Here is a 22,964-nt window from a genome sequence, read left to right on the forward strand (position 1 = left end):
CCACCCAGGGCAGATCTGGGTGGGAACAGTGGCAAGGTGGGTGTGGGTGTGACTGGTAGGACCCCAGCCTGGCCTCGACGAGGAATGTTCTTCCCATGAGTGGTTGGGCTGGGTAGGTAATTCAGGAAGATTTGACCATCAGAGCCCATGGGGAGGAAAGACTCTGAGGATTCTGGAATGACAGGCAGACTCCGGCTGCCAAAGGCCAGTCCCCAGAACCAGCCAGTTAGAAAACACTCCTAGAGGGGCGCCTGGGTGGCGCAGTCGGTTAAGCGTCCGACTTCAGCCAGGTCACGATCTCGCGGTCCGTGAGTTCGAGCCCCGCGTCAGGCTCTGGGCTGATGGCTCAGAGCCTGGAGCCTGTTTCCGATTCTGTGTCTCCCTCTCTCTCTGCCCCTCTCCCGTTCATGCTCTGTCTCTCTCTGTCCCAAAAATAAATAAACGTTGGAAAAAAAAAAAAAGAAAAAAGAAAACGCTCCTAGAATCTTTTGGGGACAGGGAGGCCCATGCAGCCATCTAGCACAGAAGGAGGACAGAAGACCCCGAAGTCAAGTTCCAGCTCTGTGGCCTCAACAAGTCCTGGAAGCTCCCTGGGCTGAAAATGGGGTGAATGGGAAAAATTGTTCCAATCTGTGAAATGGAGCTTACCAATCTTGCCCACACTGTTCAGCAGGCACTTAAATTGTGAGTCCAAGGGGAGAATGGATGTGAAAGGGCTTTGAAAACAGTACAGTACAGGGGCGCCTGGGTGGCGCAGTCGGTTAAGCGTCCGACTTCAGCCAAGTCACGATCTCGCGGTCCGTGAGTTCGAGCCCCGCGTCAGGCTCTGGGCTGATGGCTCAGAGCCTGGAGCCTGTTTCCGATTCTGTGTCTCCCTCTCTCTCTGCCCCTCCCCTGTTCATGCTCTGTCTCTCTCTGTCCCAAAATAAATAAACGTTGAAAACAGTACAGTACAGTACCCTGCTTAGGTGGGGACGACCACTGCTGTTGGGTTGCTGTTGTGCTATTGTTGTTGTTGGCAAAATCACAATTACGGCCACCACAGATAAGGAACTGAGGTCCAGAGAAAAAGCCACCTGCCCAACAGGGCGGAGCCAGGACTCAAGTCGAACTCCCTCAACCCCAAAGCCAGATGAAGCTCTTTCTTCCCCATAGGCTGCTCAGTGAAACTGACAGCAAGACCCCACCAAGGCCACTAGGCCATGGAGACACAGGTCTGCTCACGTATAGAAGACACGCCACCCTCGGCTGCCGGAGCTCCAGGCCCCCTTCTCGGTGCCACCACCGTGCCACGCTGCTCTGGAGCTCACAAGGCAAAGCAGAGAGTGGGCACGAGGGGGTTCATACCCTTGCGTGTCAACCTTGTACGGCAACTTGTACCCTTGACACGCACTCCTTCCCGGTCTGTGGCCCCTTGCTTTGGCTGTCATTTGTCCAGTGACTGGGAACCAGGAGCGAGGGTACGTCATTCATAGTCCAGTGCCTGTGTGTGTGCCTGGCAGCCCCGTGGTCTCACCTTCCATCTCTCCTCATTACGGCACATTACGGGGAGGTGAAGCAGATTAACCAGAAAGCACTGAGTCAGTCATTATCCCGCCACACGCTCGCCCGCAGGCCCCGCCTCAGAGCCCACACAGACACAGGCCCGCGGTCGTGTCCGCGCCATTCTGAAGGACACTGCACAGCAAGACCGTTAGGAACAGGGCCCTTGCAGAGTTTGTAACTCGGTCTCCTCCCCACCAGGCCGCATCTCTACAGGGGCCTATCAGGACCTGTCCCTCAATGTTGCCTGCTCTGTAACTCCTCCCCCGATGCTCCCAAATGAGGCAACTTCCCCATTCATCAGCGCCCGCAGAACCTTCTCCCTTGCCTTGCAGGTTCTGGATCCATGTCACATGGCCCCTGAGAGAGTGTGGGCAGACAGAGTTGACGCTTGACTCATCCCTCTGTCCCCCTGGGTGCCTGGCACTGTGCCAACCTCGCAGGCAGCATGCGAGAAATATGTCGGATAAGTGAACATATGAATGTCTAAGCAAGTGAGGAAATACACGGATGGCTTCTGGACTCCTCCCAATTATGATGCCCTGCAGTCTCTGCCCAGATTTCCTGGGCATTCGAAGCTAAAATGATGCAGACTCTGAATTCCGTTAAGAATCGAGGGAAATCCAGTCTCTAACACTGAATGCCTGCCTTAAGTAAACAGGAACTTAGTACAAGTGCTGGAGGCTTCATGAAGTAGAGACCAGGTTGAGTGTAGAGGCCTGGGCCCTCACTCTTCTCCACTAACTTGCTGGGTGACCCTGGACAAACCCTGTCCCCTCTCGGGGCCTCTAAAAAATGAGGGAGTTGAAAGCTTGCCTCTGTACCCTCTGCTAGTCTCTCAAATCATGTGATCTTGTCGATGGTTAGAAGATACATTTTCTCCCCAGTTCTGGAGGGAAAGGTAGGCTTCATCCAAGGAAGGCTCCTTTTCTTTCTCCTCCTGTGTCAGATGGAATGTGGCTTTGGCCACCTCTCAGAAGGGCTCTGAGCAGGGAGAGAGGCTGTATGTGATAGAAACAGACTCTACCTGAAAGCTCAAGGTCTAAAGTGTGTGGGATCAGCTCTGTCCAGCCCACAGGACCACCTCAGAGTGGGGACACTTTACGTGTAGAAGAAAGACCAAAATCTTGACCACAGCGTACGAGACCTGGCCCATCTCCCCAACACTCCCATGCCCCCACGCCCTGAAGCCCAGGCACAGTGGCTCTCTTGGCCCTCTTTCCATTCCTCACCTTGCCGTGCCCCCTCTTACCTCAAGGCCCTTGCCCTTGTTGTTGCCTCTGCCAGGCACATTCCCCCCCACCCCGTGTCCCTTCTCCTGTCCTGCCCTACCCCTCAGGGCCCAGCATAAAAGCATTTCCCCCCAGAAGCCATGGTGGCCTCCAGGCTGGCTCAGCTTGTGCTTTATTCTTTCAGAGAACCTCAGCACCTAGCACATCTGTAATCCATGACCTTTGGGGTTATTCTTACTTATGGGATTCTTCCACATATCTATAGGTTCCCTGAGGGCAGGTCCAAGCCTGTCTTGTTCACTCACAGTACCTAGTGCCTGGCTCCATGCTTTGCACACAGGTGATACTCCTTGGTGTTTGTTGAGTGAATACATGACTTGCCGTGTGGCCTTCAGACAAGTCTCTGCCTCTCTGGGCCTCGGTTTCTCCATATGAAAACAAAGTGGCTAGATGGTCTGTGAGAGCCCTCACAAGAACTGCTCAGACAGCTAGACTGTCATAGGATGGTGGCCCTGGAGGCTTTGCTCATTCCTCCCTACTCAACATCCCCTCTGGTCCCTTTCCCCTCCGTGGGAGCTTGTGCACATAGCCTGCAGGGTTTTGACTGGCTCTATGGGAAAACTTCAGAAGCCCCATCTAGTTAGCATGTAAAGGAAGCTCAGTGAGGCCAGTCCTCAGCACCAGGATCAGCTAGCTAGGTCTCTGACTTGCCCACCAGATGGGAGCTCTCGGCAGGCGGGGACCATATCTGAGCCGCCTATGCCTGCCAGGTAACCAGCCCAGACTGGGCATCAGGAAATAGTCTCTCGAGTTGCATCTGGTACTTAGGGACCTTATCTAGGCCCCAGAAGCCTCTCACTGGGCAGATCTTTCTGGTCCCATAGCTAAGACAGTGACTGCTTGTCTGTCCACGGTCAGCAAGGGGTCATCCTTCTACTTCTCTCCCTGTCTTGCAAATGACCCGGCTGGGAGTTTGTCCAGTGAGACACTTCCCCATCTCCAGACTCTTGGATTCGGTCTCTAAAAGTATGCCAGGGCGAGCTGACGCATGGGCTGATGGTGGGGTGCACGCTGGCACCACTATAACGTGCTTTGTGACCGTATTTCCATCTTCATCCTGACTGGCAGGATGGTGACCCAAGACCACCTCCAGTGGCCCAGAAGGTCATGACACCAGCTCTGTGCCGAGAGCCTGGGGAAAGGACGCCATTCAGCAAAAGCAGAGCAGCCAGACAAGTCATGTGACCATGCCCCACCCCGCCCCCACCCCCCCCCCCACCCCACAGGCTGGCCAGGGAGACAGAGGCACCAGGGCAAGAAGTTGCCAGAACCCCCAGACAAGTCCTCCTGACCTTAGGGGACGCTGCAACTGTCCAAGTCGGGCCGAGAACAACGAGAAGCCCGCCTCTGAGTAGAACCCGGCATTCCCGCCCACACCCCGCCAAACGCCTTCGGGAGGGCCCCCCCCAGGTCTGCGTCTGGCTGGGGGTACGGCAGGCAGGGAGCCGTGGGGCGTACCTGCTCGGGCTTGATGGGCTCTGTGGTGGTGAAGATGTCCGAGTAGTGCTGCCTCTCAAACACGCGGTCCAGCACCTCCAGCTGCTGCTGCGTGAACAGTTCTCCCCGCATCTGCTTCCGGAGGAAGTCTCTGCCTGGCAGTGAGTGGCCGTTCGGCACCGGAGACTCCTGAATACCTTTGATGAGCATGAGAGAGGAAGGGGGGGGGGGGGCAGGTTACACAAGTTGCTAAAGAAAGTCACGTCAGCTGGTGAGAGAAGACAGCCTGAGAGACCCACAAGCCCAGCTCCTTCCCTGACGAGAGAGGAAACAGACAGGGACTCAGACAAGGGGGCCCTCAGTCAAGGTTACCCTGCTGGTTAGTGCAGAGCCAGCCTCCCGTAGCCACCTGCCAGGCACCATGTGAAGCCTTTTCTACATGCATCATCTCACCTAAAACTCACAACGACCCCAAGGTAGGTAACATTATTTTCCCCATTTTGCAGATGAGAAAATTGAGACCCGAGGAATTAAAGTCATTCACCTGAAGATGAGAGCTCAGGTTGACTGGAAGGCTTAAGTACCAGGTGCCACTTCCTCTTCTATAATGAAGATTCCCCCACCCCGTGGAGGTACAGTTTTGTCCCAGAGCCGAGGCCCTTAACCCAGAACATCTGCCACCACATCACATGACCAGTCAATAAAGCACCGTGCCAGGACGGCTGTGGGGAAGGACACCACTTTCGTACAATTCTGGTGGGAGCCCACCGGTCACACACCCACGATACACAACTTGACAAAATCCATCAAAGTCACAAATGCACATATCCTTTGATGACACAGTTGCACCTCTGGAAATGTTTTTTTACCACTAGACTCACACGTACGGGAAGTGATATGCGTGCAAGGTTCTAGTTGCAAAAGACTGGAAACAACACGTGAATTTATTTGCAGGGGCTGGTTACATGAGTTACGGTGTGCTCACACGGTGAGCCGCTGCAAAAGGGAACAAGGACTCCCACCGTGAACTGATACAGAAAGATCTTCCGGATACACTGTCCTATGAAAAATAAACCAGGTACAGCACAGCATGTATAACGTATAACCTTTTGTGTAAAAAATAAGAGGAAGAAAATAAGACTTCCCACGCATTTTGTGTATGCATATACAAAAGGAACTCTGGAGGGCACCATGAGAAACATTTAGAGCACTTACCCATTCCTTTCCGGGAGGTGGGAACTAAGTGGATAGAGGTGAAGGGGGGGATGCTTTTTTTGTTTTATGTTTTGTGTTACTGCAGAACTTTAAAGGTACCACTTACTCAAAAACACGAATTACCAAGGGTTAAATTCTGTATGTGTTCTATATTGTTAGTTCTCCACACTGTCACCATCTCTGGTGACGATGCTTACATTTCAAAGAAAATATTATGAGTTACCAATAAAAAAGAAAACGGGAAGAAATATTTTTTGTGAGCCTTGAGCTGGAACCACTCAAAGTGAAAGACACAGCAAGGAGGGCAAAAGTTTCAAGCAAGGAAATGGCCTCGAGGGCCGTGCATCCCCCAGGGCCCTGTAGGACCCGGTTGCTCATGCAGGGCTGACCAGAGGTGAGGCGTCAGGCCCAGAGGTGAGGCATCTGCCTTTGCCACTGGGGAGCCCAAGGGAAACCAGCGCTTGTCAGATCTCTCACTGGCCCTCACACAGGCCTTGCCTGATTCTCTCCTACATCCCCCTCTGCCAGCACATGCTGCCCCAGACTTCATCCATCATGTCAGAGCCCCACTCGTGTGAGGAAGGAGGTCCAACCAAGGAGCTTGAAGCAGTGGGAAGCTGTGTCACTGAGATGAGCCAAAAGCTGGTGTCTCCCTAACCGTCCTATCTGGGGGCAAATGCAATGCAGGGTCTGACACTTGAGCGAAGTCACCAGCTTTGGGTGTTCACACGAATGCTGGCTTTCCAGTTTCCTCCATGGAGGCTGACAGCTCAGAGCACCTTCCTCTACGGGAAGGGCCTTCAGAGGCAGCTCATAAAGCCCCTGAGAAAACAGATCCCAGCTCCATTTGGATCCAAGAGGATACCACAGGCTAGGCTACAGCCTGAATGACCACATACCCCAACACATGGACCACGATGAAAGCTGGGCTCTCTGGCTGATGTCCACCAGCCTAGAGTTGGGGCGCCTCCACTGGCAACCTGGGACATTAGTCTTCCACAAGACCGGTCCCTGCCTATTCCTGTCCATAGGACATCATCCTCAGAATCCCTTTTTCCATCATGGCCCATCCCCATGGGGGCTATTCCTACAAGGACAGCAAGACTAGCAGAATGTGGGAGCTCACAGCCCTGTCTGAGCTCTCCCATTGGTTGGTATCTGCCAAATAACCCTATTATCAAAGGATCAAAGATACATGTATGTGCACGCGCACGCACACACACACACACACACACACTCACGAGGACAGCTCATCATGCTCCTCCTCAGCTATTGCTCTGGCCTGTCATCCTGGCCCCAGTCACTCCTGCTCAAGTATGATCTTGCCCTGGGTCCCCAGTGCTCCCGTCAAGTTTCTCCCTGTCAGAGGAACCACATCTGATCGTAAGAGACGTCTCTCTGCCCACCAACTTCACTGATACTCCCCAGCCCCATCCTGCCAGCCAGGCCCAAACTCCTCATGAAGGCTCCTTCCTGATAATTCCCACCCAGGTCTTGCTCTGCCCCCAGTTGGACAGTGTCCACCTCCCCCCCCCCCCCCCACCAATTCAGTCTGCTCCACTAGATGTGCCAGCCAGGCTGTCCTCCCACAGATGTCCTCAGGCTCGATCCCTCCCCCGTGGGATTCATAGGCTGGGTTCTTTGCACAACCCATAGTTCTGGAAGGGCAGAACTTCACCCCCACTAAGGGAGCCGAGGGTGGCTCTGCTGAGGACCCCTGTGGACAAGGTCACCACCTGGTCACTGAGTAGGTCCCGGCACAGAGTAAAGGCTCAGGGCACAGGGCCAACTCAGGTATATGCACTGGGGATCCTTGGAGTCCTATCTCCCTGAGGACAGCTCAGGTACTCCAGGCACAGACAGCCTGGCAGGGCCCTGGCCATCTAGGAAGACTCACTACATCCCACTCTGGCTTTCCGAAAGTCAACCATAGCACCCATGGGCCAAGCCTGGGAGAGGGTCCTGGCTGTCCTGGTGACCCAGACACTCCTCGTGGAAGACGGCAAGATGGAAAGACCACCTCTCCAGGCATGTGCCCTGACCTATGACCCTGCTGCTGCCCTTGCCCCTCCAGCACCCCTGCTTTCTCCATTAGGAAGGGAGGCGAGGTAGGTCTACCCTGTCACCTAGTGCAGATGCCTAATGTCTGTCATTTCCTTAGGAGGCTGGGGACACTTCTACAAATATAATCACCCATTTAACAAGTATTGATGAAGTATTTACTCTGCACCAAGTGATGTTTAGAAAAAACAACAGAGGATCCAGTGATGACTAAGACAGGCCCCTCTTTCCAAACTAGAAAGGGCAGCCACTTTAGCCAAGTACTCCCACAGACATACGGCTACAAACTGTGATTACTGCCAAGTAGAAAAAGGGTCCAGAAATAGATGCATAGGACTATGGATAATGAATGGGGAAGGGGTGTGACCGCATGGGGAGGAGCCAGAGAAGTCTTCCAAGGGGAAGTCATGCTTGAAGTGAGAGTAGAGGACAAGGGTCAGCAGTGCAAAGAGGGTGGGGGTGGGGAGGGCATGCCAGGCGAGGAGACCGCCTACAAAGGCTTAGACATGAGGAATCGAAAGGCGGGGGGAGAGATGGTGAGGGGAAGAGACCCCAGGGGACCATGGAGAGGCAGGCTGGGGATGGCCTAGCAGCCCCCAACCCCACAGAAGGCCATGGGGAAGATCTGAGTCCTGCCGGGGGAGCAGTGCAGGGACCACAGGAGGGGCTGGGGAACAATCACCCTCCACACTTCTCAGTCCCAGGACCTGAAATGCTAGTTCCTATATCAGGCTGTTCTTTCGAAGCCCTGCTCCCAAGACTCATCTTTCGGAAAGACTCGGGGCTGGCCACGTGAAATTTGCACTTGTGGGCATCTGAATGTGATGCTTGGAGTCAGGCTGTCACCCACAGGTCACCCACCATGCTCCTATGGAAGGTAAACCGTTCCTCGTTGACATGTGTACCCTGTTACTAGGACAGACACAGCCTGTGAGCATGCGTGTCACCTCCTCCAGGATGCCCTCCTTCCTGCCCCAGCTGCTTCATCTCCCACTCTCTGGGCTCTGACCACTTTCTCCCTTTTCTCAGGTGTTAAGCCCCCTGGGCTCTTTACTCTGACACTGCGCTATTAGCCGCCTCAAGGGGAAGCCCCAGTTAATTCATCTCTGTCTGCTCCATGGGGAGTATTTATGGGATAAATGAACAAGTCAGGAATACCTGTGACAACCACTCTCATTCCGCAGGTGCGGTCTGCAAATGTCAGCATCCCTCTCTATCTGACCTCATTCATTCGATCATTCATTCTTCTCTTAACCAACCTCAGTGAGCAGGTGCCGTGCTAATGCCGGCATACAACGATGGGCAAAAGCCGCCCTGGCCCTGCCCTCATGGACTTATGTTCAGTGGAGGAGGGAAATGTTAATTGAAAAATAATCAGACCAGAAAAGGCGCACGTGTCAACCAAGATAAATACTCTGACAAAAAGATGCATAATTCTCCGGCCAGGGACACAGCTGACCTGCCTCTGGGAGCCACACGTAGTGGGTACACAGTGAGTATGAGCCAAACAAACCAATTGTATGCTAAGAGACAGCTATAAAAATGAACATCTGAAAATCATCCCTGGCACAAGGGCAGGTCTGAACCTCCAAGCCTCCAGTGGAAGTTTCCATAGCATTTCTCATCTGTGCTGCAAAGATGCTGTCTGACTTCGTTGGGGAATGTGGTCTTGGAGACAAGCTACAGAAATGCTCAGACCGATTTTATTCCAGGGAGAAAAATCTGAACTTGCAATGTGAATGGTATGCTTAAATATATGGATAGACATGGGCAAAGTACAAAGGTATACAGGGGGCATGGTATCTTTAAATCTTTTTTTCTACTCCAAATCAAATAATATGTAATAGACCCAGTGCTGGGCTTAGTCAACCATGGCTCGTAGAATTAACATTCTGGAAGCTAGCTTCAGGGGAGCAAGGGGCAGGAAGCCCCGTCTCGGGGAGCAGAGAAATGCTGGCTTTAAATTTCAGGTTAAACCAATGTTATTCACAACCCGGCTTTGAAGCTAAAAGCTTTACACAATCGGGTCTGGTCACGAAAAGGGGGAGGAAGCAAAATAGCCTTAGATTCCCATCTGTCAAGAGAAAGCTGTCTCTTGTGTGTCTTAAAAGATCATAAACCCATTGCGTTTTCTTCAGAGCACAGAAGACTCAGAGGTTTTGCATTTTTCTTGAAGGGTTCTGGTTTGTTTCTTTAAAAATCATCATGTACTTTATGTCTGCAGATGCTCACTGGGAGGGAAAAAAAATAAAAACAAACAGGAATCTCCATAATCCCTTCTGGTATCGTGGCCTTTGGGATATAACAGTAGCCAAAGGCCTAGGAGCCCCAGGAAAGGAAGCTGGAGCCCGTGAGTCAGTTTTCAGCCTTTCTTGGGTCCTCTTTCTCTACAAACCCAGCCAAAGCCAGAGCCCTTAGTGAACCTCCTCTGTCCTCGCCGCTCCCCCTCTGCATGGCAGGGCAGTGGCAGGGCCCAGTGGGAAAAGGGTTGAGAGCCAGCAGACCTGGGTTCTAGCCCCAGCTCTGCCCTTACTTGCTGTGTGAGCCCACTCGCCCTCCCTGGGTCTCAGGGGCCCCATCAACAAACTAAAGAGGCTGAGTCAGTCATTTCTAACCATTTTCTCCTCCAAAATCCACCCAGATTTTGTCTACTAAATAGTATTAAATAACCATTAACTTATTTTCCCATTTTGGTTGTTTTGTACAGTCTTTTCAGGGTATCCCCGTGCAGTATCCATTCCACCCCTAAACAACTGCCCACACCTAGCCAGGGGATCCCATTCTCTTTGCCAATACTTGGTTTAGGAACAGACATGTGAAGAGCAAGGGGCTGCTGGGAGCTTCTGGGAGGAAGTCAGAGAGAGGAAGAAATCTCTTCACTAGGATACACTTACCCTTAATCTTTTTGAATTTGCAAGAATAAGTCCCAGATCCCATTACTGCTGTATGCACTACAATGCCCCCTACCCTTACCCCAGGGCCCAAAGTCCTCTCCCCATCTGGCCTGCAGGGTTCCGTGGTAGTGACACCCAGCCAGTCTGTTGCCCCTGACCCACCCTGATATTCTGACACCCACCACGCTCCCAGGCCTGCCTCCCCCAGTGAAGATGGGGCAGAGCTGGGTCTTGGCGGATCAGGCTCAGAGAGGTTGAGTAACTGAGGTCGCTCAGCTGGGATGTGTACCTAGGCCTCTTCTCTGCTGTGTTCTTTCCACTTCCCTTTACCCTTCAGGTCAGCCACTAAAACTAATGCCCTCCATTTCCTCATCTGCAAGCTGGCACAAAGGTCTGCAGGACAATCCCTGGGGCTTTGGTAAGGATTAATGAGATAATCTCCAGGAACGTGCTTAGCATGGTGCCTGGTGCAAAGTTAATGTCCAAAGAGTGTTAGTCACTTTCACCAGGGAAACCCTTCCAAGGCTTCCTCAAGACAAAGTCCAAGACTTCAGGGCCTTCATGATCTGCCCCTGCAGCCACAGGCACCCCTCAGTCACTCCACAATGTCATCCCAGCAGGGTACGCCTCATTCCTCAAGTGTCCCTTCACGGCACTCCCCGATGCCACCATTTGCTCCGTTCCCTCTGCCGGCTGGCCTTCACTCCTGCCCATCAAGGCTCAGCCTAAAAACCACCTCCTCTCTGAAGCCTGCCTCCAGATCCAAAGGCTGAACTACCTGCCCTTTCTTCTGGGTCTCCTCCGCAAGCTGCACAAGCCACCACTCTGGCCTGGATTTTACTCCTTACAACACATCCTGTGAGGCCGGTCCCCATTTCACAGCTGGCAAAGATATGAAGTATTTTGTTCAAGCCCACAGCAAATGCGTGCATACCTATTAACATGTCTTAGAGTGAAGCCAGGACTGTGGTAGACATGGCTCACACACCAGGGAAGCCTGGGCACCCCAAACTCAGGCCCAGACGCAAATCCTCACTCTGTATCTTACAAGCCTATGATATTTGAGAAACTTCAATCTCTTGAATCCTCGATTTTGCCATCTGTAAAATAGGACAATAATGAGACCTGGGGTTGACAAAAGAATGGGATGAGGGTACGTGTAAAATGCTTAGCATAGTACCTGGTACACAGTAAGTGCTGAAAAAACACAAGCCATTTCTAGGATTATTCTTTCTTTCCTTCCCTGCTAAGAGTATGAGCTCTCTGAGGACAGAGGCCACGTCTGACTCACCTCAAGCACAGGAGATGCTAATCAAGGTTTGTTGATTGAATGCATAACCTAGGAAGACTTGAGGGGATGCAGGCCTGAATGACTTGGGGAACTCGGCAGCAGGACAGTCTCTGGCGTCATCAGAGAACTCGGGAGAAAACCTTCGGGAGTGACCTCCATGACATCAGTGATCCGGAGAAGGAAAGAGTGAAACAACTAAGGCCTTATGTTCTAAACTACTTCTAAGAAAGACCTGAGGCAGTTCATAAACTTTTAAATTTTAAACTCAGCTGAGCTCTAAGCTCCCAGCAACAACAACACAACGCCATTAATTCTTCTACTCTGCATGGGGGTGTCTGGATGCTGAGGGTGACCCAGAGATGACTAACAACAGGGAGGGGGTCCTGCAGGAGGGGCCATCCGAGCCAGACCCCAGATAAAGAGAGGAGACAAAATGAGAAGGTGAGGGGGATGGGATTCCTGGCACAGACAATAAGATTCAGCTGAGGACATTTCTAGAGTATCTACTATGAGCCAGGCCCTGTGCTGGGGACCAGGATGGCAGGGCTGGAAATATCCCGTGGCAGCGCCAAACCAAAATCGATGTTCTGGGTGATTGTATAAATACCATCTTAAAGTGGGGCCGCAGACTGAGAAAAATCAAAGTGGCGTGGAGGAAAATTCCATTGGAACTACCATTATTCAGCCATTAGTTTCACTCAATCTTTCTTCTCAGAGAAGGAAAACGCAAAATTGTAAAATTGCCAAATACGTTCGGGTTCGACCAGAGTGAATCTGATTGTGCCGTGTGTTACCCAATGTGTCATAGGCTGTCAGTGAGCGAAAGGCCCCAAGGGACCGACAATTCCACACTCTAGGAAGGCAAAGGGATTTGTCCAGGGCCAGAAGGCAAGTCCAAAGTGAGCTGAGCCTGGGAACACAAGACTCCTGATTCCTGTTCCAAGCCTCATGGACCCATTCATTCCTGAGCAACATGCACCAAACTCCTGCTGGCGGTCTGGCCATGAGTGTGGCACCTGAATTAGAGAGGGGTTTAAGTCACCCCCCTGCCCTTGAGTGGATGAGGTAGAGGAGTGAATAATTCCAGTGTAGTAAGTGCTGGGAGCCGAAGAGGCGGAGACAGCCCCGGGAGCCAAATGGTGGTTGGCAGTCCTTATACAGAGCTTGCTCCGTGCCAGGCACTATTCTAAGCACCTTACCCACTTAGTCCCCACAACAACCCAATAATGTTAAGTCTGCTATTTCCCCCTCCCATTTTACAGATGAGGAAACTGAGGTGCGGGGAGGTTAAGTAACTTGCCCATGGCCACACAGCTAAGAGATGGAAGAGTTGGGATCCAAACCCAAGCAGTCTAACTCCAGAGTCTGCTCCTAAGCCTATACTAAGCCACTCCGCTTAATCCAGACTGGGGGCAAGGGTGATCCAAAAAGCCACGTGGGAAAAATGGAGCCCAAGACTTAAGAAAGAATAGGAAGGAGTTAGCCAAAGAAAGGGGTGGAGAGAGGAAGGAAGTGCATTCCAACTAGAGGGAACAGCATATGCAAAGGCCCAGAAGCACGAGAAAACACGGTGTTTGGGAAATGGCTATAATTCAGTAGGACTGGAATGCAGGAATTGGGGGAGGGGGAAGAGGGCAAAGTGTGCAAGGCTCTCTCCTCTCTGTCTAGCTGCTCAGCGCTGCTATCCATCATCCAGACCCTAATATATCCTGTGATGTACAAACAGCACAAATACATAATTGAAGCTCTCATGGTGTTGGTACGAAGAGATGGGATTTCTTTGTGCTTAATTAAATCAAGATGACCTCAACGAATAGGCAGGAAGGAATACCCAGTGCGCTGCCACAGGACAAGTCTGTTTTCTCTAATCCATACTGTCCAAGTCCATTACCTTGCACAGTAGTACCTAATTCCTCCACCTTACAGAAATAGGCACACTAATTAGGGAAGATGTTAACCACCACGGTGAAAATATTCCAAAGCAAATGAAATATTACTAGCAGCAAAAGGGTGATTTGTTTCTATGAGTTGTGCTTTTAGATGAGATTAAAGAATGCTAAAGGCTTCATTTTAATTATACCTGGAAGGACTCCTTGTGCATGCGTCCCCTTTTTTGGCTTTCACACACACAGCAGTCTGTCCCCCATCCCCGCGGCACAGAAATAAATAAATAAAAGGGTTTAAAAATCATATTTACACTGATATCTTTGCATTACCCCCACTTGAGTTTTTAAATTACTGTCTTTATTTTTTTCCAAGGACAATATAACTAAAAAGAAGGTTCATATTTTGAAGTGTATCTATCTGATCATCGCACAAATGTTTTCAAGAGAAATCACTATATTTCTCCAAGATGGGTATGGGTTTTGTCATAGATCAAAGTGAGAGGGAGGAAAAAAAGATAAATCATCAGAGATCCAAAAATACTTTTCATTTGGAGAAGATATCAGGCCATTTCGATGGGGCTGATGGAGTCCCTGTTCTGTCTCCATTACCCGAGGCAGGCAGCCCCAGCCAGGAGCCAACTACTGAGATTATATTCCCCATAAGATGGTCCCCGATATATATATATATATATGATCTTCAACCTCTATTGATTGACCAATTTCACAAGCAAAGACTGGTGAAATGAAGCTGAAATGAACATCATGCTTTAACTCATTGAACCTATCAGGCCTGAGTTAATCTCACTGTCCACTGTCTCTGATAGAATTCAATTGATCAATCATGTTTCGGTGATAGTACCATTTCACTGGCTTATTGCTTCTTCATTTCAGAGCTTGACCTGTTAGATATACTCGGACTGGCTCGACTCCTCTTGGATACACAGAGATCAGCCTCTGTCTGCCAATGTGTGTCATCTCCTGTCCCAGTTGAAAAGAACTCAAGAGGCTTTTGTGTGGATCTGTGGTGTGTTTTTCCACCAAACACATGCACGTCGATGGTGGACTCAGGATGGCATGGAACTGAGCAAGCACAAACTCTAAGAGGGCTCCGCATTCTGCATGGAACCACCGTCAACTGCACTCAGAAGGGGCACGTGCTTATGTTATACTGGAAAGTGCGTGTGCCCACACCGGGTAAGGCACATCCAAAAATGGTAACCACAACAGCAATAGTAACAGCCGCCACTCAAGCATATGTTCTCGCCGACCTTTCACATTCCTCAGTTTATCTGCCTCTCACAAGAGGCAGAAGAGTTGAGCAAGTGATTATCATTCCCATTTTACAGATGAGAAAATGGGCTCACAGAGGGGGAAGGTGGTTTGCCCGAGGTCACACAGCAGCGTTATCAGGACAGGTGAGACTAAGAGGCCTAGAGACTCAGCTCCTGAGTGCCCCTGCCAACCTCCGGGCAATTTCAGGATTGCCAAGACATTCTGGGCACACCACTGTCTTCGACTACTTGGATGAAAGAAACATCTTCAAATCACACGTCCGAGAATTTTAGAGCTTAGGGTAGATCCTAAGATTGTCTGCAGCTTCACGTACAGCTTCGAAACTGAGGCCCAGAGGGCAGTAAACAGTTGTCCAAAGTCACTAAGACACTCAGCAGCCCAACCGGAACTCAAACTTGGATCCCAGGGGCTCAGCTCAGGACTCTGCACTTTCTCCGGACACCTCTCTGATTTGTGCCAAGCCAATGGGCTCCTACCAACAGAGAGAACCTCATTCTCCACTGTCAACATGGCCCAGTGTACTGTTATGGTTCCTTCACGGCATTTAATTTAAATTTCCCAACTGCAAGCCAAGATTCTGTGCTTTGGGAAATCAGGGGACAGGGGCTCTGCCCGGCTGTCTGCCTGGGGGAGGTGGTTCTTGGAGCCACAAGGCTGAGCCCAGCATGCGGGTCTCTGGAGGAGGCCAGGGCAATGACAGTTTGCAAATAAGCCTTGCATCTGCTCAGAGCTGGCAGAGTCGGCAAACACACTAATGGACTTTTCCTCTACCCGCGGGGAGCTGGGGAGAAGCTATAAATAAAGTAGGCGCCTCTGGGGGGAGCCATTGCTGAGGCCTGAGAGAGGGCTGAGACTAGGGGCTCGCTGAGGGTGGGGGAAAGGGCTTTTGGGCCTCTACCTGCAGCACACTGCCTCTCTTACCCACCAGATGACAGTCTACCTTCCAGTAACCCCAAGCCCCACATCCCAGATCCCCCCAGTCTGTTTTCCAAATAGTTGGGCCCTTGTGTGATCATATTAATATACTTAAAATTCATGCCTGGCACAGAAGGGTTATGGGGTGGAGGGGTTCATATGGTCTGATCTGGCCACAGTGTAGAGATCTCATCAGAGGGAGATGTGACAGAGGCTCCGGGGCCAGACGATGGTCCCAGCCCAGGAGAGAGCTGACGACGGGAATGACTACCCAGTTCAGAGCCAGGCTCAGGAGACGATCAGGAGCGAAAATCTGCCGAATTTAGCGACTCACTGGTGGCCGGGGGCAAAACACACCTCTGAAGTTCCCTGTTAGACGTACTGGGCTGCCTCATCTCACTCCCAGCAAAATCCACAGTGGATCATGGCCTACAAGGCCCTTCAGCATCTGGGTGCCCTGCCCTGCAGCCCGGCCTTCCCGTCTCCCCTCCTCCCACTCTCCTCCACTCGGTCAGCTCTAGCCACACTGGCTTCCTTGCTGTCCCTCAGTTATGCCAAGCACACCCCTGCTTCGGATCTTCACATCCGCCCTTCCCTCTCTCTAGAAAGTTCCTCCCCAGATGTTGGCTCACTCCTCCCTCCTCAAATGTCATTTCATCATTATGACCACCTTCCAGAAACCAGCATGTATTCCCCACCCCCTCCCCGCCTCCCTCTCTATCCCCTTACCCAGCTTCATTATCCACCAGAGCACTTAGCAACATGCTGCTTATTTTCCTTATTTACTTATTCTCTTTCTCTTATTAGAAGATGTCACTCATGAGGGCAGAGGTTTTTGTCTATCCTGTTCATCGCTGTGTCCCCAGTACCTAGAGCACTTAGCAGGCACAATATAAACACTTGTGAAATGAATGGACAAAAGTGGACATTTCATTGAAAGTGACAAAATAAACAAGTACAAAGAAGACAGCCGCTCCTTGATGACCTGTTGGTAAAGGGTGGTCACTGGTCCAGTCAGGGCATCGGATGCTGCCTTCTGTGCCTGGCCTGGGGCCTGGGAGACAGAACCCCCTGAGGGAAATCAAAGGGGGCCACCATGCTGTGTCCACCATGGAGGCCACAGTGCCCAACACTGAGTCAGGAGCCATTAAAAAGATGAATGACTCCCTAGGAGAGAGGCCCAGGCTTGGAAGTGTTTAAATGACACAGATGGTAATGTGCAGGCACCAGCTCGGGCTACGCCACTTGCCAGCTGTGTGACCTCCTCAGTTCATCTGTGCAATGGGCTCAATAAATTGTGCCGAGTCCAAGCACTAGGTCGGAGCGAGCAAGCGGCTAGATCCCAAATGAGATCGCAATGTTTGCACAGCAAGAATCTCATGTCAGCTGATGAGGACAGGGAGTGAGGACAGGAGAAGGAGGCCATGTGCTTAATTAAAAGGACAAGATGTGTACAGAGAGGGATACCAGGCTAGGCTGCATCTCTTGGCTCAAGCATTCAACCATCTTTTCTGGTGCTCTGAGTCCAAGCTTAGCCCCATAAGGGAACCCAATCTCAGCACTCAAGGGAGCCATCCTCTGGCAGGGAGACAAAGCCTAGAGATGCAGCTATGACACCAGCCTGGGAAAGTGCCCTAAGAGAACCCCAAACGGCAGGTGGTGGGGGCCAAGAGACAGAAGTCATCTGGTACTAAATGGGGGGTCAGGGAAGGCTTCCTGGAGGGAGGAGGTGGCATCTGAGCCAAGATTTGGGCTTGGGAGGATGAGGAAGGGGGCAGAGGATATCCCGGTAGAGATAAGATGTGAGGAGGCTGTGCTCACTGACTGAGGGCTCCTGGGAGCTTGGCACCCATGGAGTAGGGGCTTATGTTTCACAGCCCGGATGGAAATCAGCTCATATTTCTGTCTCCCTAATGCCAGGTCTTGCACACAATAGATGCACAATATATGCAGATAGTGTTTTTTTACCAGAGTCACAGAATTTCCCAAAGGAAGGGAGCCCAGAGACAAACTGTTTGTTCCAGTGGATCTCAACAAAGATGATCAGATCAGAGGAAATTTGGGTAATCTGTGCGTTTTTGTTACCAGGGAGGAATTACGGCATTTAGTGGGCAGAGTCAGGGGGGTACCCAGCCCCATTCAGCACAGTGAAGAGTTGCCCTGAGCCCACATGTCTTTGGAATGACCCATCATACATTCAGGTTGAAAACTTTTTTTTTTTTTAAGGTTTTATTTTTAAGTAGTCTTTACACCCAGTGCGGGGCTCAAACTCACAGCCCTAGGATCAAGAGCTGCCTGCTTCACTTACTGAGCCAGCCACATGCCCCCAAAACTCTCTTTATAAATATCCGGGCCATGAACCTAACTGTTTTACTTATAGACACAAACTTGCGTTTTAATTTACACTGACTTTTCCGGGAATGCAACCATCACATAAATTGAGAAAAGGTTATGCTTTGTTTTGGTTGGAATTGTATCCAGACATGTTCATAGTTTCAGAAAATCAGTTTACTGACGGCAACACCACCAGAAGTATTTGCATTGCCAAAAAACACAGCTGCCCACATTTGTAGCCGCTGCATTCGTGGTGATTCTCTGCATAAGTGCAAAGCAACTGACTACTTTATTATGTCTTCTGGCGTAGTCATGCCTGAGCATTTACATAATGAAATACACCATTTTATTATGATTTTATTTTTCTTTCCCCCTTTTGTCACAATTGGGGCATTGAATTGATTTTTTAAAATTATGTGGGTAGGTAGCTTATATTGTTTCTAAATTTCATTTTCAGATAGCAAAGGAAGCACTACAAAACATTTGTTTTGTTTGTTTAAGGTTTTTTTTTAATGTTCATTTATTTTTGCGAGAGAGAGAGAGAGAGAGAGAGAGAGAGAGTGTGCCGGGGTGGGGTAGAGAGAGATGGAGACAGACAGGCTCCAAGCTTTCAGCACAGAGCCCGATGTGGGGCTTGAACCCACAAGATCATGACCTGAGCCGAAGTTGGACACCGAACCAACGGAGTCACCCAGGAGCCCCCCAAATACTTGTCTTAAAGAGGGGATGCCAAGTTGACAGGTATTCACTGTGTATGCTTTCCAAGGCCCCTCCAGTTCTGCCTATTAGGACTATCCCATGGCAGGGGCTATCTTCCTAATCTGTCTTCCTGAAAAAGGGATGTATCTAGGGAAAGAAAGAGTTCTCCAGACACCTTTCGAGAGACAGGAAGACGAGTGCCACAATTAACTCTCAAATAAATGTACTTCCTCAACATGAACAGTGAGAGCTTGCTCCTAAAAGCCAACACCTGGAATCCCCCCATCCTTTTTAGAAACCCATTTCCCAAACACAATAATCCAGCTAGAACAGAGCCGAGAGGAGACTAGGGTTCCACAGAAGCTTCTCCTTCCTGCCTGGGTCTCTAACAAAGGAAAGAGCAAAAGGCCAGGGGAAGAAAAGACACCTTGAGAAATCAGTGCTCCTGCTGTCCTGCAAACATGCAAAATGGGCCTGGAGTTCAGAGCGCTGGGGAGGTGGGACAAAGCCGGGGTGAGGGTGAGGTGAAAGAGTAGGGGAGTGGGGGAGGAGGCCCATGGGCTCCCCCTGCCACAGGCAGAGCAGGTAAGTGCACAGGCTCTGAAACAAGACTGCCTGGGTCTGAATCCCAGCCCTGCAACACGCTAGCCTTGTGACCCTGGGCGGGTTATTTCATCTCTCATTTTTTCCATCTGCAAAAGGAAAACAGTAATAGCACCTGCACTTCTCAAGGCTGCTGAGAGCACAGTGCCTGCCACATAGTGAGTGCTTCAGTCTCACTGCCAGCCTCATAAGGCTGAGAGAAAAAGAACATTTGCTCCTCCACTGGTCACACTGCAAGACCAGGGGGCTGCGAGCTGGGGACAGAGACCTGTGTCCCCTGTGGTCCCCTGTGGACCACACTCATCCTCAGCTGGCCCTCACAGATGATCAGTGGCAACTCCCCCATTTTACAGATGGGGATACTAGGGCACAGAGGGGAGGAACGTGGACATGGCTCATATGGCAAACTAGTGCTGGATTCCCAAGCCAGACTCCTTCCACAGCATCGGGCTCCTTCTTAAACACTCTAAGCACCAGTCTGTACATCTGTGAATAAGAGTGATTGTCACAGGGTGGCACTAGGGATCACTGAATGCAATGACAGAGGGAAAAGCCCTCAGCAAGCCTTCATCAAGCTTAGCTGACTCGGAATTCTGGCCATTATGCAGCACACAGTAGGTTCCTGGTGTACTGATCCCATGTACTGCATTATCCTCTCCCGCTGACCAGTAAGCTCCCCAAGGGCAGTGACCCGTTAGTACCAGGGTACCTAACACATGGTTGGCTCTCCGTACACATTTGCTGAGTGAATTAATGATAGCATGCCTGAAAAAAGAACTGGAAAAGGAAAAAAAAAAAAAAAAGGAGAGAAGGAACTCTGGTGTCTCTAACCAGGGGGAAAGAAAGAGATTACAAGAAAGAGAGAGGTCCTGTCTCTTATCCACTCCTTCCACATCTGTGCTCTGTGCCAGGCTCCACGCTGGGTGCTGAGGAGGAATGGAAGGTGGCCCCTGTCCTTAGAATTCATGGTCTGAAGGGGGAGATAGTAGAAGGCTGCAGAGGCTCAGGGGCAGCCACCCGACTGAGTCTTCTCTGTAAGAGCAAGGAGGGCTTCCTGTGGGAGGTGCCATGCCGCAAAGCCCAGGGATGCAGACTGGGGATAGAGGTGGAGAGAAAGCCATCTCTCCAGGGCAGAGGGTATAGAGGCAATGCCCACACGTATGTTGGGCGGAAATCCGGCCCTGAATTTGTCAAGCCACCGCACTGGAACGAAGCAGGGATGCCTTTCTGCTTTTTTTCTACTTTCCACTCGTGCAAGAGACAAAAAGTTGATGTCACAGCCTCACTCCGTCAGACCAGAAGCCCCTAGGCCCCAGGAGCTGAGGGAAGAAGGGGCCGCGGGGACACCCAGGAAGGCTGGCCGGTAGGACAAGCAAGCATCTTGCCATCCTAGTTCTGCACTGTGGTCCAAGGGGAGAGCTGTGTGCATCATCCACCTCGGTCCCAGGCGGCCCGGCAGCGCGGCCTCTCCTCCCCAGGCTCGGGGGTACGCAGCGTCCCCGGGTTCCTGACACTCGCTGGGCCGGGTCCCCGCCGCCGGCGCCCCTCGCCTCCGCGCGCATCATCTGCTCCGCTGCCCAGCTCGCGGCTGCCGCCGCGCCCGCGCTCCCCGGGGCCCGGAAAGCTGGCATCCGTTGTTACCATAACAAACTCAATTGTTCTCAGCAGGGCCCCGGCAAATAAAGTCATTCATTACGGGCCTCTCCCGGCCGCCGTGGGCTGCGCGGCAATCAGCGGGCCGCTCGCCGCCCCCTCGCGGGCCGAGACACGCGCCAGCGCCGTTACCTGCCGGGGCCGCCACGCTGTGCCCCGCGGCCCAGCCGAGGCCGCCGGCGGGGGGAGCGCCCGGCCGCCGGGTAGTTTTATCGCCGAACGTCAATTGACTTATACTGATTGGCTTCCTGCCGCCAAATGTCAATTAAATTGCAAATGCTTGGCGGAGCCGGGCGGCGGGCCGCCTCCTTCCCGAGGGCGCCGCGCGCTCCCTTCTTTTTGCGCCACGGCCTGAATCTGCGGTTGAATTTATTTCTCCTTCCACACCGCGGAGGAAAATCCCGATGCCCTCCCGGGAGAAGTGTACCCTCCGTTCCGGGCCGAGGGGGACCGGACCAGGAGGGCGGTCTGGCCTCTCTGTCGCAAGGCGGCACGACGGAATCTCTGGAAATTCCTCAAAGCTCCTGGCGCAGGAATCCCGGTGCGACCTTGAATAAACCCCTTCCCGCTCCGCTCAGGCCTGGCTCTCTTCCACCTGCCGCGGGGGCTCGGGGGCTCGAAGGAGACCGCAGCAGGGGTCCCGCGTCTGGCTGTGCGGAGGGCACAAGGTCCGGCGGAATCACAAACATTCACCTGGCGCCGACCCTGGGTCGAGTCGTGTATGGGCAACGTCTAATCTTGTCAACAACCCTTTGAAGCAGATATTACTATGATCCTTTTTTTTACAGGGACGAGAATGGAGGCGCAGGTTAGGGAAGTTGTCTAAGCTCTCCCGGCCAAGGAGCCGCCGCTCGAAGATTTGGCAGCCAGATTTTGGAAGCATGTAGCATAATTATTGTGCGCTGTGCTCACGGGGAAGGGCTGTGGAAAAATGAGAAAGGGAAAGGAACAGGGCGCTGACCTAGACCTGGGCACCTGCCACTGCCAAGAACTGTGCCAGGTGTTTTGCACTCTTTACGGAATTCTCACAGTGATTGTATGACCTAGGTACTACAGACCCCACTTTACAGATGGGAAAACTGACCTCTGGAGGAGTTAAGGGATTGTTCAGTCTGGGAACAGGCTCATGAACTGAATTATAGGAACCGTCTCATACCTACATAGAGCTTTACAGTTTACAAAGTACTTTCTCACACATTGCTTCTCACCCAGTCTGCACGAGACCTTGAGGAAGGCATTCTGTTCTCTTTTGCCAAGAAGAAAACTGAGGCCCAGAATGGCTTGCCCAAGATCACCACCACTCAAAGCAGCACTTAAACCCTGTCCCTCCAAGTCCAGTGCTCCAAGCCCTACCTCAAAGAGGCCTTGAGGTGAGGGCCACCCAAGTGTGGGCTCTGTTCTTGCCCCCTCTCCCATTCTGCAGGGAGCTAAGGGGGGACAAAAGTCATAACTGGAGTCAAGCTGGAAAACGCTTAAGGTCATGGCAAGAGCAGGAAAGGGGGCTCTCAGGAAAGAAGGCATTTTCTGTAGGGACCATACATGAGGCCCCCAAAGAGATTTTGTTATTGTTCCTCCATTGTCTCCCATAAATGCCCTCCCCACCTTTGCAGCTTGTCTACTCCTTAAGGCTATGTCTTGGGAGAGAGGTTTGCAGGTTCTTAACTGATAAAACGTGCCAGCATTTAAAAGATACAAACCTGACCAATCATCCTTTTCAGAAAAGAGATGTCAGCAGAACAAAAGTACCATTCAAGAGTGCTGGATGGCGTTGTGTCTCAGACAGAAAGGAAACGGAAGAGAGAGAAGATGAGGAGCAGGGAGGGGGGCAGTGGAGAGGTGGGGAGGAGGG

General features: G+C 51.6%; 1 protein-coding gene across 1 annotated transcript in view; it reads right to left on the minus strand.

Annotated features, from left to right (window-relative positions):
• Positions 1–22,964, minus strand: part of PAX5 (paired box 5) — a 188,574-nt gene that overhangs the window by 120,886 nt on the left and 44,724 nt on the right. The window contains exon 6 of the mRNA XM_045469080.1: positions 4,293–4,468. Within this exon, the coding sequence (XP_045325036.1) occupies positions 4,293–4,468 (176 nt within the window). The remainder of the gene's footprint in view (positions 1–4,292; positions 4,469–22,964) is intronic.

Source organism: Leopardus geoffroyi, chromosome D4 (genome assembly GCF_018350155.1).
Source record: "Leopardus geoffroyi isolate Oge1 chromosome D4, O.geoffroyi_Oge1_pat1.0, whole genome shotgun sequence".
NCBI classification, from domain to species: Eukaryota; Metazoa; Chordata; class Mammalia; order Carnivora; family Felidae; genus Leopardus; species Leopardus geoffroyi.